At 39.1% G+C, this 16,520-nt stretch overlaps 1 protein-coding gene across 1 annotated transcript; it reads right to left on the bottom strand.

Annotated features, from left to right (window-relative positions):
- Positions 1-7,251: 7,251 nt before the first annotated feature.
- Positions 7,252-16,289, bottom strand: LOC141250780 (chymotrypsin-like elastase family member 1). The gene is made up of 8 exons (XM_073670092.1): positions 16,158-16,289; positions 15,142-15,239; positions 12,995-13,095; positions 11,596-11,721; positions 10,056-10,192; positions 8,234-8,379; positions 7,927-8,076; positions 7,252-7,373 (listed from the first exon to the last, which is right to left on the bottom strand). The coding sequence occupies exons 1-8, from the start codon at positions 16,195-16,197 to the stop codon at positions 7,365-7,367; spliced, it is 807 nt and encodes a 268-aa protein (XP_073526193.1). The 5' UTR covers positions 16,198-16,289; the 3' UTR covers positions 7,252-7,364.
- Positions 16,290-16,520: the final 231 nt, after the last annotated feature.

Genomic DNA, 16,520 nt, shown 5'->3' with positions numbered 1-16,520 from the left:
AGTTCAATTTAGAACATTAAAGAATTGTGTCTTTATTTCAATTAAAGGACTTTATTCTGGGTGTTTGTGGTTTTTTTTAACTTTCACTATGGGGTTAGTAATGGGGGTGTCTTATAGACGCCTCTCCATTACTAACCTGGGCTTCATGTCAGCTGGCATTATAAGCTGACATCAACCCCAGCCCTATTACCCCACTGCCACCGCTACAGGGCAGTGGGAAGAGCGAGGCTAAGTGCCAGAATTGGCGCATCCATAGGATGCGCCATTTCTGGGGCGGCTAACGGCTGGTGTTTCTAGCCTGGGAGGGGGCCAATATTCATGGCACCCTTCCTGGGCTATTAATATCAGCCCCCAGCTGTCTGCCTAGCCTTTGCTAGCTATTAAAATAGGGGGGACCCCACATAATTTTTTTTTGGGGTCCCCCATTTTAATAGCTAGTAAAGGCTAGGTATTCAGCTGGGGGCTGATATTAGTAGCCTGGGAAGCTCCGTGGGTATTACCCCCTTCCCAACCTTCCCAGGCTTCAAAAATCTGCCCCAGCCATCTGCTTAACCTCTGCTAGAGACTAAAATTACGGGGAACCCCACGCCAATTTTTTTTTTAATAAATCCTTTATTTTAACACTAAATGACAAGTACAGTAACCAACACTGTCACTGTACTTATTATATATGTGACTGACGTGTTTCTATCTATCTAATCTATGTGTGATGCTCTATTTTTTCTGTTCTAAATTGTCGGGTACCGGTGTATGCTGCTGATGAATTGTCGGCCGGCTTTTTTAAAGAGACGGGTGCATGAAAATCGGAGGGCACTAGTGTGTTCCAAGTGCCCTGCTATGTTTTTCATGCACCCTCCTATATACCTGCCTGTCTGCCTATATATTCTGCCTGCCTGACGTTTAATTGAGCACTGTTCCCATCGATTTGGGCAATTTTTGACCTTCTGCAGAATGCTGGGGGGGACCGCCAATAAAATGCTCGAGTTTCCCATAGACTTAGGCTGTGTGCCCACGTAGCGTTTTTCAAGCGTATATGCTGCGGAATTTCCGCAGCGTAAATGCTTGAAAAACGCATGTATATCCCCACCCCATGGTCCCCAATGGCATTCCGCAATGTCAATGCCCATGCTGCGGATTTTTCCGCAGCGTATATGCTGCGGTCAAAAATCCGCAGCATGTTCATTAATTTTGCGGAAGCGCAGCAGAATCAATGTGCGGATGGTACCGAAGTCTGGATGAGAGGAGACTCTCATCCAGACCTGGGTACCAAAGAACCTGTAAAAAAAAGAATAAAATAAAGTTTATACTTATCTTCTGATGTTTTCCCTCCGTCGCGCTGTTGTCTGAAGGACCTGCCACGTCATTGAGTCATGTGACCCACCACATGACTCAATGACGTCACCGCAGGTCCTGCACACAACAGCGTGAGCCGCTCAAGACTCCGGACGGGGCAGAGAATGCATCGGAAGGTGAGTATAAAGTTTATTTTTTTATTTTTTACCATTCTGAACAAGTTGTCAAGCACTTTTCCAAGTGATGCTTGGAGAAGTGCTTGATAACCCGCATGCGGAAATGCATGCAAAGACGCCTCACAAACGCTTCTACCTGGCGGGAAAACCGCATGTAATATCCGCATGCGATTTTCCCGCCAGGGAGAAGCGTAAAAAATATGCTTCAGGTCCGCAACGTGGGCACATAGCCTTACATTGGGCTCGTTGCTCGGGTCGAGCACCCGAGTATTCCAATGTGCTCGACCCGAGCTTCGAGCACCCGAGCATTTTAGTGCTCGCTCATCAATAATGACCATGTGATATTTCAGTTTTTCTTTTTTAATAAATTTGCAAAAATTTCCACATTTCTGTTTTTTTTCAGTCAAGATGGGGTGCAGAGTTTATTTTAATGGAAAAAAAATGAACTTTTTAGAATTTACCAAATAGCTGCAATGAAACAAAGAGTGAAAAATTTAAAGAGGTCTGAATACTTTCCGTACCCACTGTACATGTTTCTAAGTTCTGAACAGGCCGCTATAGCCAGCAGACTCACAGGCCATTATTTGGCTATGAATTTCCATGGCAAATATCAGGACCACACAAACATGATCTCACTGTGCCCTTGGGGTTAAAGAGGGAGAGCCCACACTCTGTTAACCATCTAGATCCTGTAGTCACTATTGCCATTTTGCAGTATTTAAGGGGTTAAACTGCCATGGTCGGTGCCAACACTGATCTTGGCTGATGCAGCAAGTTGTCAGCTATAGTGTACAGCTGATAGCTGCTGGATTGTCACATGTCAGTGGATGCTAGTCTCTTATATCGCAGGTCAGTTTTAAGTCATATTGGCGGTCATTAAGGCGTTAAATATGGTCAAGTAATACAGGCTCAACAAAACCAGCGTACTCCCTAATTCCTCTGCGACCTTCAGCTATTGGGTCTCAAAGCTGTACACCTGGCATGAGCTGTTCCTCTATGCCTTGGAGGTGTTGTGCTGCCCTGCCGATAGCATCTTGTCTGAGCAGATTTTTAGTGCCACAGGGGGGTCATAGCAGATAGCTGCTTTCACCTGTCAACAGAAAGTGCTGACAGGCTCTCTCTGAACAAAGCCTGGATTAGACCCGACTTTTCCACTCCACCAGATGACAGCAGCACATAAAGTGTTTTTAATGTTCAATATTTGAATGACGCCACCAGTTGTTACTTTCTAGGGTCTATGGATAACTGGATGACCCTACTTATATTTTTTTCCTGGCTTTGCACTTTGTTCACAGCCTTTATGAGTGTAGAAGTACCACAACTACAATTTCTTAATTTTTTTTATGAGACAGTACACTTGGTGCCTTCAAGGGTGTATGGATGACCCTGCTTCTAATTTTGGGCAGGATTTGCACTTAGTGCACAGCCTTTATGAGTCTAGGAGTACCACTACATGACAATTTGAACAGAATGTATATGAGGCCCTCCTTTATGTCTAATACAGGGTGTATCTGAGTTCCTTATGTTTGGCACTTCTTTAACCCTTCATAGATTACACTGAAATTTCCAATTTGTTAATAAAAAAATTAATTTTGGTTTACTTAAATTATAATTTTTTTTAATCCTTTTTAAATTTTGACGTATATACAAGCCATTATGCAGGAAAAAAAAATGTTCTTAACATTTTTTCCTGGAAACTCCAATTTTCATTGATTTTGAATGTTTTATTGTCCGGCATTAAAGTGCTGTAAAAATGTGACACCACTGTTCTCAGCAGCAATCTGGGAGTCAGAGATGCTTCCAGGGGTCTTCCCCATGCTGTTCTCCTTCCATTCAGTATTTTTTCCATCTATTTCAACATTTTCACTGCCCCCCAGACCTCCTTGTAGGGTCTGCCAGAAAAATACTCGGATTTCCCATTGACTCCCATTATACTCATTACTCGAAACGAGCATCTGAGCATTAGCAATTGCTTGATTCGCGTAATGAGCATCCGAGCATTTTAGTGCTCACTCATCTGTAGTGATCATGCCTGTCTGATCTGAACTCATGGATTCATTGTGGGAACAAAGCCAGATGAGCATAGTAATTGTTTTATTAATATTTTAAGAGGCACTATTTCTGTCTGCTGGTGAGTTGAGAACTAAGAGCATCATGCAGCATGGACACTGACAGGACATCATAGTGTATGGGGGCACTGAAAGGCATTATATTGTTCAGGGGGCACAAAAGGGGCTGCAGTATACTATGTGGGCATCACAAAAGTGGCATTATACTGTGTGGGGGCACTAACTATATGATACTGTGTGGGGGGGCACAAAGGGACAGTACACTGTATGAGGTGCACTGAGGGGCATTGTACTATGTGGGAGCACTGAGGGGGCATCATACTGTGTGGGAGCCCTTGGGAAGGCATTATATTGTGGGGGATCGTTGGTTGGGTCATCATATGTGGTGTAACTAAGGGGGGAGTTGTACCATGAGGGGACTTTAAATGAATGAATGCAGACTTGAACCCCAAGCCTGGACAACCTTTTTAACTAGCATCATACTGTATGTGAAGGGGGCATTACATACTCATCAAATTCTATATTGTTAATTACATCTTCTTGTCTTTGTGCAGACTGTCCACAAAAAAATCACGTACACATGTCTGTTTGACGGATCAAAATTATACAAGTCTGTTGGATGGCAAAAGTGTGCAATCTGTGTGCTGTCAGTGATTAAGGGTGCAATGGGTAAGAGAAGCCTTGCAATCTATTTATTTATTTCATACCTGAAAAATTCCTGATGAAACACGGATGGTAAAAATTTAAACCTTGTTCAGATACTGATGAAAATTGGATAACAAATTCTGACGAAATTGCAGTGTTTTTTTGCAACGTCTGAATGAGCCCCAACTGTGTACTGCACAAAATATTACACTTCTGTTTGACAATATTTTTTATAATGTGACTTGGTAGAAAAGTGTGCATGGTGGTGGTGGTCCACTATGAGACCCAATATTTTCTAGTTGTCTATAAATTTACTAAGAATATTAAGGATATTATAGAGGATGCAGGCGACAGGTGAGAGGAATCTTTTTTTTTGTATTGGAGAGGAGGATGGCAGACATTATTATAGAATGGGGAAATTTTTACAGGATGGGACAGGATTGGGGAAATTATTATAGGATGGAGGGCAGGATGGGAGACATTATTACAGTGCCTTGAAAAAAGTATTTGTACTCCTTGAACTTTCCACATTTTTTCATATTACACCCACAAACCTAAAAAGCAAGTGTAAAGGAAATGATACATGGTTTTATAAATATTTTAAAAATATAATTCAGAAAATTGTGATGTGCATTTGTATTCAGCCCCCCCATGAGTCAATACTTTGTAGGACCACCTTTCGCTACAATTACTGCTGTCTTTTGAGGTATGTCTCTAGCAGATTTGCACATCTACAGGCTGAAATTTTTCCCCATTATTCTTTGCAAATTATCTCTAGCTCAGTGAGATTGGATGGAGTCGTCTGTGAACAACAATTTGCAAGTCTTACCACAGGTTCTCACTTGGGATTTAGGTCTGGTCTGTGACTGGGCCATTCACACACGTGAATGTGCTATGATATAAACCATTCTATTGTATCTCTGGCAGTATGTTTAGGGTGGTTGTCCTGCTGGAAGGTGAACCTCTGCCCAAGTCTCGAGGCTTTTTCAGCCGCTAACAAATTTTCCTCCAGAATTGCCCTGTATTTAGCTCCATCCATCTTTCAATCAATTCTGACCAGCTTCCCTGCCCCTGCTGATGGTGTTTTCAGCGTGATGTGCATTGTTAGTTTTCCACCACACAACGTTTTGCATGTAGCCCAAAAAGATCTACTTTGTTCTCATCTGACCAGAGTACCTTCTTCCACATGTTGTGTAGGAGACAAAGCTAGCATGTCAAAACCATTTATCATTTACTTTATACTTTACAAATACTTGCTACTCTGTGTTGGTATATCGCATAAAATCCCAATAAAATGCATTTAAGCATGTGGATGTAGCGTGAAAAAATTAGGAAAAGTTCACGGGGAATGCATTTTCAAGGCACTGTATAGGATGGGAAACATTTTTATAGAATGAGGGGCATTATTATAGGATGGGGGCTTGATGGGGGGCATTACAACAGGATGGGGACATAATTACAGGAAAATAACAGGATGAGGGACAATATTGCAAGAGAGGGGACATTATTACAGGATAGGGGCCAATGAACACCTGGATGATTCTGTGAGTTATTGGGAGAAGGTGCTGTGGTCAGATGAGACAAAAATTAAGCTCTTTGGCATTAACTCAACTCGCCGTGTTTGGAGGAAGAAGAAGGATGAGTACAACCCTAAGAACACCATCCCAACCGTGAAGCATGGTGGGGGAGACATTATACTTTGGGGGTGCTTTTCTGTAAAGGGGACTGCACCGTACTGAAGGAGTGGACCAAAATTCCTCCTGACATGTGCGCAAACCTCATCATCAACTACAAAAAACGTCTCACTGCTGTGTTTGCCAACAAGGGTTTTGCCACCAAGTATTAAGTGTTGTTTGCCAGAGCAATCAAATACTTATTTCTCACTGCAAAAAGGAAATAAATGTATCTAATTTATACAATGTGATTTTCTTGATTTTTTGGGGATATTCTATCTCTCAATGTTAAAAATATTAACCTACCCTTAAAATTATAGACTGTTCATGTCTTTGTCATTGGGCAAACTTACAAAAACAGCAAGGGATCAAATAATTATTTCCTTAACTGTATGTGACATCACTTTATGAGAATACAAAAGGCTTTTATTTCCTTGGAATCTCTTGTAGAAAACTGCTTATGGTGCCTTCCACTAACAGTGGTAGTTTACCATGTTTTCTCATGCTGAATCGGCATGAGAAAAAAAGCACAGATCTGTACTGCCCTATAGTATAACTTTGGTCCGAATGCTATGTGATAAAACATCTGATCGCATTCCGCCACGTTATATGCTCAGGTGAGAAGCCCTTAATTTCAGACTTGTGGGATGTCAGGTAGATGGCACTGTATATATTGTTGCATCCTTCTATCTGCAATAAGTTGCTGCAGTAATGTATTGTCAATAAGATCAAGGGTGGACATACCACGGTGCACCCTGTGCGGCCGACAGGGGCCCAAGAGGTAAGAGGGCCCATTCCTACCTCCAAAACATATATGTAGAATTGTGCATTGTAATGAGCTAGTGGACTGCAAAGGGCCTATATACTGTTCTTGCACTGGGGCCCTTTTATGTTTGTGTCCGCCAGTGAATAAGATATATAATGTGTTCCAATCGTGCATTTATGGTAAATGTACATAGGACAGAAAATGCAAGGCACATGGCGAAGGAAAGAATACTAATTTGGCAAATATGGATTTCCACATCTTGACATCACACCATTGACCTATTCTTGGCATGTTGTAATTATACAAGCACAGTCCTGAGTTTCAACCAATTGTTGTGAGGGGAACAAAGGAACAGAGGGGCAAGAGGGACACAATTAACTGCTATATGCTATGCATTAGGAGAATACATCTCTGAATAATAGGCAACAAATCAATGGACCTTACGGACAGAGGTAACATGCCACATATGACCTTGATCTGAGAGTAACAAATCACTGGATGGCAGAGCCTGGCATCAGTGGACTACTTGACGCCAGCCTAAGAATGTTAATGATCTGCAGTTATTCAATATTGAATTGGGTGTCCACTGTGCAACCCATGTATTCTATATGGAAGAGAAGAGCCGAAAATTTACTGGAGGTAATTTATTTATTAGCAACTTATTGTTAGTTAATACAACACAGGTAGGTTATAAATCATAGCTGTTACCAGGCTTCCCACGAGGGAGAAAAGAATGATCCATTTAAATGTTCTGCAAAAGAAAACAAATATTAAAGTGTAAAACTTTAATCTGTATATGAAATGCTTAGAAGATGCGGTGAAAGTGATACTTTATAGTCTTGACAACGTAAATCAAAAACAGATCGATCAGTAAACTTTTTGCCCAAATAAACCTATAGCTTAAAGAGTAACCATTATTTTAATTATTTTATAACTCGATAGTACACATCAAAATAAGCAACTTTGTAATATATCTTATGAGAGAAATTTGCTTTTTTATAAAAATAAAAAATAAAATGACAGTTAATCATTAATGTCTAAAATTACATATTACAGCTTTTTTACGAGCAATCAAAAAGTGATAATATTTATGTTAATTGCTTTATACATCTGTCTGACGTGATGTATGGCTATGCTGGGCAACCATGAAGTAGTACTGCCTCTAATTGAGTGCATTATTGAAGGCTTCACTTCACCTGGTTTCATTGCACCTCTTGTCACCTACCATCAGAATAATACTTGAGACACTTGTTTAAGGAGGGGGTGGGGTGGTATAACCTGAAGCGTTCATATCTGTCACTTACGCTGTTGATCCAGGAGATGTAAGAGGAGACTTTGGTAAACACGGATGGTTTCTGGAAGTAGTTGCATCCAAGAGAAGATCCAAAGCTGACAATACCATGGACCTCATACACACCACCAACAGAGCAGTTGAGGGGTCCGCCAGAATCACCCTAATGTGCAGTGATGAAGAAGCATAATCCTTAATGGATATTTTACCCAAATTATTGTATGCATAGTTTTATAGTATCACTATTTTTAATGTAGGCTAAACATGAATATTATGGGAAGTTCTACATAAAAAGAGAATTATATGCAAATACAACTTACATTGCAGGAAGACTTGACTCCATCTCCGCCAGCGCAGACCATGGTTGTCTTGACACTGCTTCCCCACCAGGAGCTGAGAGAGCAGGTTGCATGGGCAACTACGGGCAGAGTGGCTTGCTGGAGAATACTGGGAAGAGATCCACCGGCTGTGCACAAATAATAGTCCCTTTTAGTAATTGTTATTTAAGTTACATTTAGGCAGGGGTGTACATAGAAATTAATGGGGCCCATAGCAGATGCTCTACTTTGACCCCCCCAACAAAAATAAATTAATGTTTGGCGGAGTCACAGAAGAGCATATCTCACAACTCTGCAGTCTTTACAAAGTAATTTTCCTTCTACTGAAGCCCTAGATTCCCTTTCATTGCACCAATAAAGTATGATGCCAACAAAAGTGCCACACAAACACTGTATGATACCCCCACAGTGAATTCCTCCACAGTTCCCTCCATACGCACAGCATGATGACTCTACTGTACCCCACCTCAACTCCCCCACACTGTCCTCCATGTAGTATAATGGGCTTTCATACAGTGTAATGGCCCCACACTTCACCACACTGTATAATGGCCCCTACTAGACCCCCAAACAGTATAATGGCCCCTCACAGCCCTCCACACAGTATGATGGACCCCACACAAACCTTCACATTGGAGGCTCCCACATAGCTCTCCAAATTTTATAATAGCCCCACATAGCCCTCTAAATATTATAATGACCCCCATTTAGTCCTGAAAATATTATAATGACCCCCACATAGCCCTCCAAATATTCTAATATCCCTCTATATAGTATAATGGGCCCCATAATCCTCCATATAATATACTACACCCCATAGTCCTCCATCATAGTCCAATGCACTCCCCATAGTTCTCCATATAGTATAATAGACACCACATACTCCTCCATACAGTATAATACACTCTTCAGAGTCTTCCATATAGTATAATGCACTCCCCATAGTCCTTTATGTAGTATAATGCACCCCCATAGTCCTCCATATAGTATAATGCACCCCCATAGTGAATGTTCTGCGCTGCTGGTAGATAAGATGCAGATCCAGGATATACATAGGCAGGTTTGCGGTTATATTACTCGACGTGTTTCAAAATTTTCATACTTCTTTCTCAGGGTGCAAATACTTAACCACATGTGGTTGTGTCCTAAGGAAGACGTATGAAAACTTCGAAAGGCGTCGACTAATAAAACCGCAAACCTGTCTATGTGTATCCTGGATCTGCATATTATCTACCAGCAGCACGGAACATCCACATTTTTTTCCCTTATACACACACCGTAGAACATAGTATTGGTGAGAGGGGACTGGGCAGAGAGCTAACGTGCAAGTGCAGTCCATTTAACCCAAACATCCTCAGGAGAATGCATAATTCCCTAGATATCTCTTAACTTCTTTATAAAATCATTTGATTATAACATTATAACAAAAAAAATTTGGGTGTATATTGCAAAAAAAAAAGAACTCAATTTCAACATGTTGATATATATATATATATATATATATATATATATATATATATATATAAAAATCATAAATAGATGTCATAAACATCCTCATATAAAAATTACATGGTAGTTTTAGAACATCAAAATCAGACATAAGGTTTTATCCAGAGGTAATGGGAAGTGAGCTAAAAGTGCTAATTGCACCATGTCAAAAAGTGAGTGAAGACATGATGTAAATATGAGAAAAATGACATCTCACTCTGTATTCAGCACATTGTCAAGCTGTGGTGGCAGACATGAGTTTTACTAAAATAGAATAAGCTCCTTGTATAGAAAACATTGTGCACAAAGGACTTACTGCTGGTTCTTCCCCATCCGGTAACAACGCAGTTGTAGTTGTGGGCCAGGGTAGCGCCACTTGCTGGCAGTGTAGCCACTTTCACAGCACTGTTCAGGGTAGCACTGGAGGCCAGCCACAGGACAGCAATGTCATATCTGTAGGAAGAAGTGATGCACATGTATTTCCACATATCACGGAGAGATTTTATCATAGAAATAAAATAAAAAGTACTGACCATAGTCACATTACTAGAGGTAAAGTAGACTCTCATGTGAGAGCAAAAATATGTATTTCACTGGTACAGATACAGATGTGAATTAAGAAATTATGGCACGTGTATGGTCTGTAGCGGTGGCTGTATAATTTAACGCCCCCCAAGAAGACAGGCGTGAAACGCGCATTGGGGCTACCCTCCACGCTACCACCACGTTGTATATAAGAGCCTTTAATATGCTGGGATCTTGAGATTTGATTGTTATTTTTTTTGACACAAACCATTTTTTTATTTTTTTATTATTTAAATTTTTGGATTATTTGTGGATAGATCCCTGTGTCACACAGATTTTAACTTATGGTTGGTGTTTTCATTCTTTCTCTTCGGAACAATTATTCTGGTCTTTCTCTCATGATCCCTTTTAGGTTGTTTAAATCACTGTCACTTTAAATTACATAGAGTCTATGTCATCTGCCTACTATTGCCTTTCATATTTAACATACCCACTTGGGGTTTATAGTATACTTATCTTAGGCTATGTAAGACTGCTCTTTAAGTATAGCCATTTGTCTCTGTTACTCCTAGCTATTTGCATTATTATTATGTGCTCCCTGGTGTTATGCGGCACTTGTTATCATTCTTTTTTTGATTTACTCCTTTTTGGAAACTAATTATATATTTAACATTTCTCAATAAAGATTTGTTATATTTCATCTAAGACACTCCTGCTTCCTATCTCTTTTTGGGTTAGATAATAATGATAGTAACTATATTACTTACTATATTAGTAATAATAATAATAATAATACAACATTTTTAAAGTGTAACTGGCTGTTTAATTTTCATTTCATACATCAATAGTACACATGAAAATAAATAACTTTGTAATATATCTTATCAGAGAAATCTGCTTCTTTCTCTGCCAAAATTGATCAGTGATTATCAACATTCTGAGGTAAAATCTGTATTCAATGAAGACAGACTTTCCCATTACTGGGAGGAGATGGCAGTTGGTGCTGATAAGATTCTATGTAGACGGAAGGGAGGGGAGGGTCCAGGAGCTCTGGCTCATTCTCTTTCCTCCTCCGTCTACATAGAAGATGGCAGGTCTTAATGATGAGATTCTACTAATCTGTAGTCAGATTCCAAAAAGATGAATATCAAAAACTTAACAAAAAGTGCAGTTCATGGCTGTCATTTGATTTAATGATATTATGTAATTGCTAACTATTTATGTACTTTTCATTTACGGCTTCATAATTCATGGAGTACGGCCTTCCTTTTTTTGTAGGAGTGGGAATGTACTGTCAGTATGAAAACTTTTCACTTTTAAGAATGTTTTACCCAGCAGCAACATTGTTGGTGTTCCAGCTAGCATGTTTCCTGATGGAAGAGACTGAAATGGTCTGTTCAGTGCCATCGTTAGTACTAAGATTGTGGTCTCCAAGAACGACACGGAAGGAAACAGTTCTGTTAGGAAAGACAAGAAGGAAAGTTACTGTATACTTAGTGAATGTACATTCAGTCATATTGTTCCAGCAACAAGAAGCCTTGGAAAATCGTTTCTTTTGAGCGGGGAAAATATCTATCTTTGTACCGTGTTAGCCAGTAGATAGAAAAATATTTAGATTTGAGAGTCCTCAGTGGTTGATACCTTTTAATGCCTAACTGAAAAGATGGTAACAAATTGCAAGCTTTCGAGACTACTCAAGTCTCTTCATCAGGCTAGCCTGATGAAGAGACCTGAGTAGTCTCGAAAGCTTGTTATTTGTTACCATCTTTTCAGTTAGGCATTAAAAGGTATCAACCAATGAGGACTCTCAAATCTAAATATTTTTCTTTTGAGCAATAACATGTCGCTTACAGCAGATTTGCTGATTCTAGTCTCTCCTATTAAATAACAAATTACATAATGGCAAAGATCAACATAGAGGTACAGACAGTAATGTCTCCTTTTGCTTTCAACAAACATTTCAGTATAAAACGGGCAGTTCTGTGCTGGCAGCATAAATGTGCAGAATTAACCAGGTATCATATATTAGCGTCGGCATGGTTGCCATCAATTGTAATCATTGATGGGTGACTTACAGTGAGTCCATACATAATGACTGTGTTGTGATTTTTATGTGATTTTTTTTGGGACAAAATGTTAAAGTTATGATGTGTGGCCTTACTTTAAGGAATTATACTTAAAGGGGTTTTTAGGTTTCATAAAAAAAATCCCTGTTCCTCGGCTACAATTTGATTAAAAAAATGAACTATCCTTTACTCTCCCTCTCGGGTCCAGCACCGAGTTTACACCGTTATAGACCAAAGTCTGTTATTGTCTACAGCGCTGATGTCATGTCAACAACGACGCAGCCAATCAGTAAATTGAACATCTCTGTGCGGCTCATTCTGTTAACATAGGCAGAACCACTGACTCACTGATTGGCTGCAGTGCTGTCAATGTGAAGTCAGCCCGCTGCAGACAATTCCATACATACATCCGGAGGAGTAGAGGAGACTGAGCGCTGGACCCAGGGAGGGTAAGTAAAGGATTTAAAAAACAAACTGCAGTCAGCAGACGTTTTTTTTTTTTTCCAAAAGCAGAAAACCTTTTTAAGACTAGTTTAATTCTGCCATCTGTATCATGGCCCCATTACCTGGATCACCATCAGGTTTACTGATAGCACTGAACTTAAAGTTAATCATACATTTATCTGATCATATAATAAGCCAGTATTACAAAAGTCATGATTACCTGTCCACACAATGAGCAGCGGTCAACACACGGTTAGCACGGATCAGGGAGGCTCCGCAGGTGTGGTACCAGCTGCTGCCAGACAGATACTGGAGAGTTACCTGGAGATAGCCAATAATACAAAATATTATACATTACAGCATCAATAATGACTAAACATCTTGTTTTTTAATTTGTGATCAAATCTGATAACAGTTTACTTTGGGCAATTATTTATGCATGTTATGAGACACTAGTCCATTAGACAGTTTTTTAATGTGAATCATGGACACTGGAAGCTAGAGATCACTAAAAATGAAGCTTTAAATTGCCCATGCTGCATTGGTAGTTCAATGGTCCCTGTCATTTCAACAGGCGTTTGCTTCTTAGATGTAAACACCACCAAAATGTTAAATCTGCTGCTCCTGCTCTTACACAAACACTCAATCTACTGATACACAGTGCCACAATTGGAAAGCTGCGATACTTTTATCATGCCTGGATGTCTATGACTATTTACAGTATATCAGTTATTCACTTGTTATGTTTAATTGCCAACATTGTTTCCATAGAAAATTAGTTGTGCAATTTTAGCCACTTCTTCTCCTCTCAAGTTTGTTTCCAATGTGTTCTGCTTCCCTTCACACAATTATCTAACTTGTTTCCTTGTTTCTCATCGTATATCAGCAGTACAATTCTTCCCTTGTCAATGCCAACTTTGTGTTGTGTACAGTGAAAAGTTGTGTTACAGATGTGCTGACTCTAAAATTGTCACCATAACCCAGTATTCCCAGAGGATGGTGATAGAAGCATGGTGAGTGACAGCAGCCCAGCCCCCTGATGATGATTCATTTTAGGACAGAAAAGGAGGTAGTAGAAGTGACAGCAGCCCCAGGGCCCTAATGATGATCTGTTTGAGAATCCCTAGATTCATGCTAGAAGACTCAAACAAATCGTTATCAGAAGTAAGAAACACAGAAAAAAAGTTCGAGTAGAGAGGGAAGGGTAGGGATTTTTTAATTGAAGTACATTAGAAAAGTGGTTAGATTATTAAATTTAATTTGACATACAGTAAGTGAATAATTCTCCTTAAAGTAATCCCAGAGAAGAAAATATACATTCGGTGTGTTTTATAAAAGTAAATCTACATTTTTTATTGAGAAACTGAAATCACAAGTTTACTAATAGTAGAGATTTTCAGCCTTTTTGTCTATGGCAAACTTGACCTGGCAGCTCAGTTTGCCATGTTATCAGTGTAATCAATTAGCCTTGTGGCAAATTACTTTTAATTAATGTTTGGTGGGTTAAAAAATGCTATTCTTTTTCCTCATCCTGTTCTACTGCCTTTTTCTGAAGAGACCTTAATAACCGCCAGATATATTCTTACTTAATGCCTACCAGCCTTTTATTTTCTCAGTTGCTTAAAGTGAATCTCTCAGCAGGTTTTTGCTGTGTAATCTAAGGGCAGCATGAGGTAGGAGTTGAGACACTGATTTCAGTGCTGTGTCACTTATTAGGCTGTGTGCTGTTGTTTCAATACAATAAGTGTTTTATCAGCAGGAGATAAACTGTTTTTATCACAGATGGACAAGCTGCTCACATGCATCCTGGTCCAACCATGCCCCTAGCACTGTCAATCAGAGTTGTATCACAACTGCTATACCTAGTAAACTAAGTGATACATAGTTGGAATCAGGTTCTCTTTCCCTATGCTATGCTGCTCTCAGATGAGGTAGAAAAAACCTGGTAACAGATTCCCTTTAACTACTTTTTACTTTTTGCTCCATTGGAGCACAGTTTTCATTAATGACTGAAGACCATATGGCAGTAAAAGTTCTCTTTTTTTCTCAGGAAGGAAGCTCAGACTGCTGTAGATTTTATGCCTCTACCTATATTTTACTTTTTAGCTCAGCCTGTTCTGATTGGCTGCTCTGAATTAGCACAAGACCAGTAGGAATTTCACAACAAATAAGAATGATAAACTACAAACAACTAAAACTATTAGATTATCAAGTGACTGTCACAACTGATCCTCAATAAGGTGGAGCATTGATATTACAAACAGCAATTGTACTATATCTAGTCACAGTACCGAAACCTGTTTAGTAGTCAGTATATTTTATCTATAGAATGTATCCATCTTTCAGTACATAAAAGTGACTACTAACCTGCCAGGGCCAAGCATTCTTTGCTGCATTACTGCCTCCTACCACACGTACATTTTCATTATCTTCAAAATAGCGGATGTCATCATCAAGACATTGTCCTATAGACAGAATAATACAGATATTAAAAATTGCAGGAATTGTAAAAAAATTATGTTTATTAAAAAAAAGTTTTGTTTTGTCTGAATGATGCATTTTTTTTCCTTAAATTATAATTTAAGATATATTTAGAAGGTGTTAATAATGGGCAGGACTGCATATGACTCTGCAAGGATGATTCAGAACATTCTTAATAGTAAGTATAAGTAAGTATTATTTATATGAAGTTTGTCTGTATGTGGAGGAGGGCAGGGAGAGTCCAAAGAGAATGGGCTCCTTGGACTAGTCTAAGTGGCATAGTCCTCGGCCAACTTTTGAATTTATATTATTCCGGAAACGTTGCATTGTCTGATTCATGCCGTCCATTGTCCAGGGAGCATCAATCAGCTGTGAGGTTCCCTTTAAATATGATTACTAGTGTAAATGAGTCATTTTCAATACGTTTTGGAAACAGAATCACTACAGTTTCCAATGCTTATTCCACCCTAAATCATTATGTCAGACTGAGATGTCTGACCGAGGGTACCATTTTGATCTATCATTTCATTGATGAACCATAATACGCGTATGCTCTAGTAAACGATTGGTCATGAGCAGCAGATTTTGTCAAAAAAGTCTAATAATACAGATCACCCTTTGAGTAAACAGCATTCTTCTGAAGAAGCCATTATATTTCCATGCATTCATGGCCCACAATATAAATTGCTTATTTTAGTTGATATTTATCTAAAGTACATGGTTACATTTAATATGTTTCATTATATTAATATAATAGTATGATATATTCACTTATCAGTATTACATTCCAGTTCTTAGTTTACTTTTTTAAGAGATTTGAGAAAATGATTGAAAAATTAGCAATAAAATGTATGGTCTAAAAACAGATAATACTGTATATTAGAAATAATGGGAGACCTTACCGCAGATGACCAGAGCAGCGAGTACGAGAAGCCTGAGCATTGTTAGACGATTCCCTGAGAAATCTCCTGTGCACACCTTGGCTTGGTGTCTCCTTAAATACCATTAATGAAGTGCTAGCTTACAGTGGGAATATTTCCAGGTGTTGCAGAAAAAATAGCAGTGGAAAATATAAATACAATTTTTCTCAAGGTCAACAATCTTATGTAAATATGTTTTTTTTAAAGTTTAGTATCTGAAATTGAAATAATATAGAGAAGATTGCAAGGCTTTTTTTCCAGAGCGTATGCATTTACTAAGCCAACATATTTCCCCATTAATGAAAATATTTAGTTAATCACCATTTTCTTTTCAGTTTTTCTAGG

The sequence above is a fragment of the Phyllobates terribilis genome, unplaced genomic scaffold, assembly GCF_046119375.1.
Source record: "Phyllobates terribilis strain yellow unplaced genomic scaffold, ASM4611937v1 Scaffold_2__4_contigs__length_985480577, whole genome shotgun sequence".
Taxonomy (NCBI): Eukaryota; Metazoa; Chordata; class Amphibia; order Anura; family Dendrobatidae; genus Phyllobates; species Phyllobates terribilis.
Note: the sequence above shows the minus strand (reverse complement) of the source record. Positions and strands in the feature narration are given on the sequence as shown.

What these genes read in the sequence shown, in the direction of transcription:
- LOC141250780 (XM_073670092.1), bottom strand. Translation starts at nt 16,197, where the DNA reads ATGCTCAGGCTTCTCGTACTCGCTGCTCTGGTCATCTGCG. An exon ending in AGAATGCTTGGCCCTGGCAG is followed by an intron (nt 13,096 to 15,141) that starts GTTAGTAGTCAC and finishes GGCTATCTCCAG; the next exon opens with GTAACTCTCCAGTATCTGTC. An exon ending in GCTGCTCATTGTGTGGACAG is followed by an intron (nt 11,722 to 12,994) that starts GTAATCATGACT and finishes CTTTCCTAACAG; the next exon opens with AACTGTTTCCTTCCGTGTCG.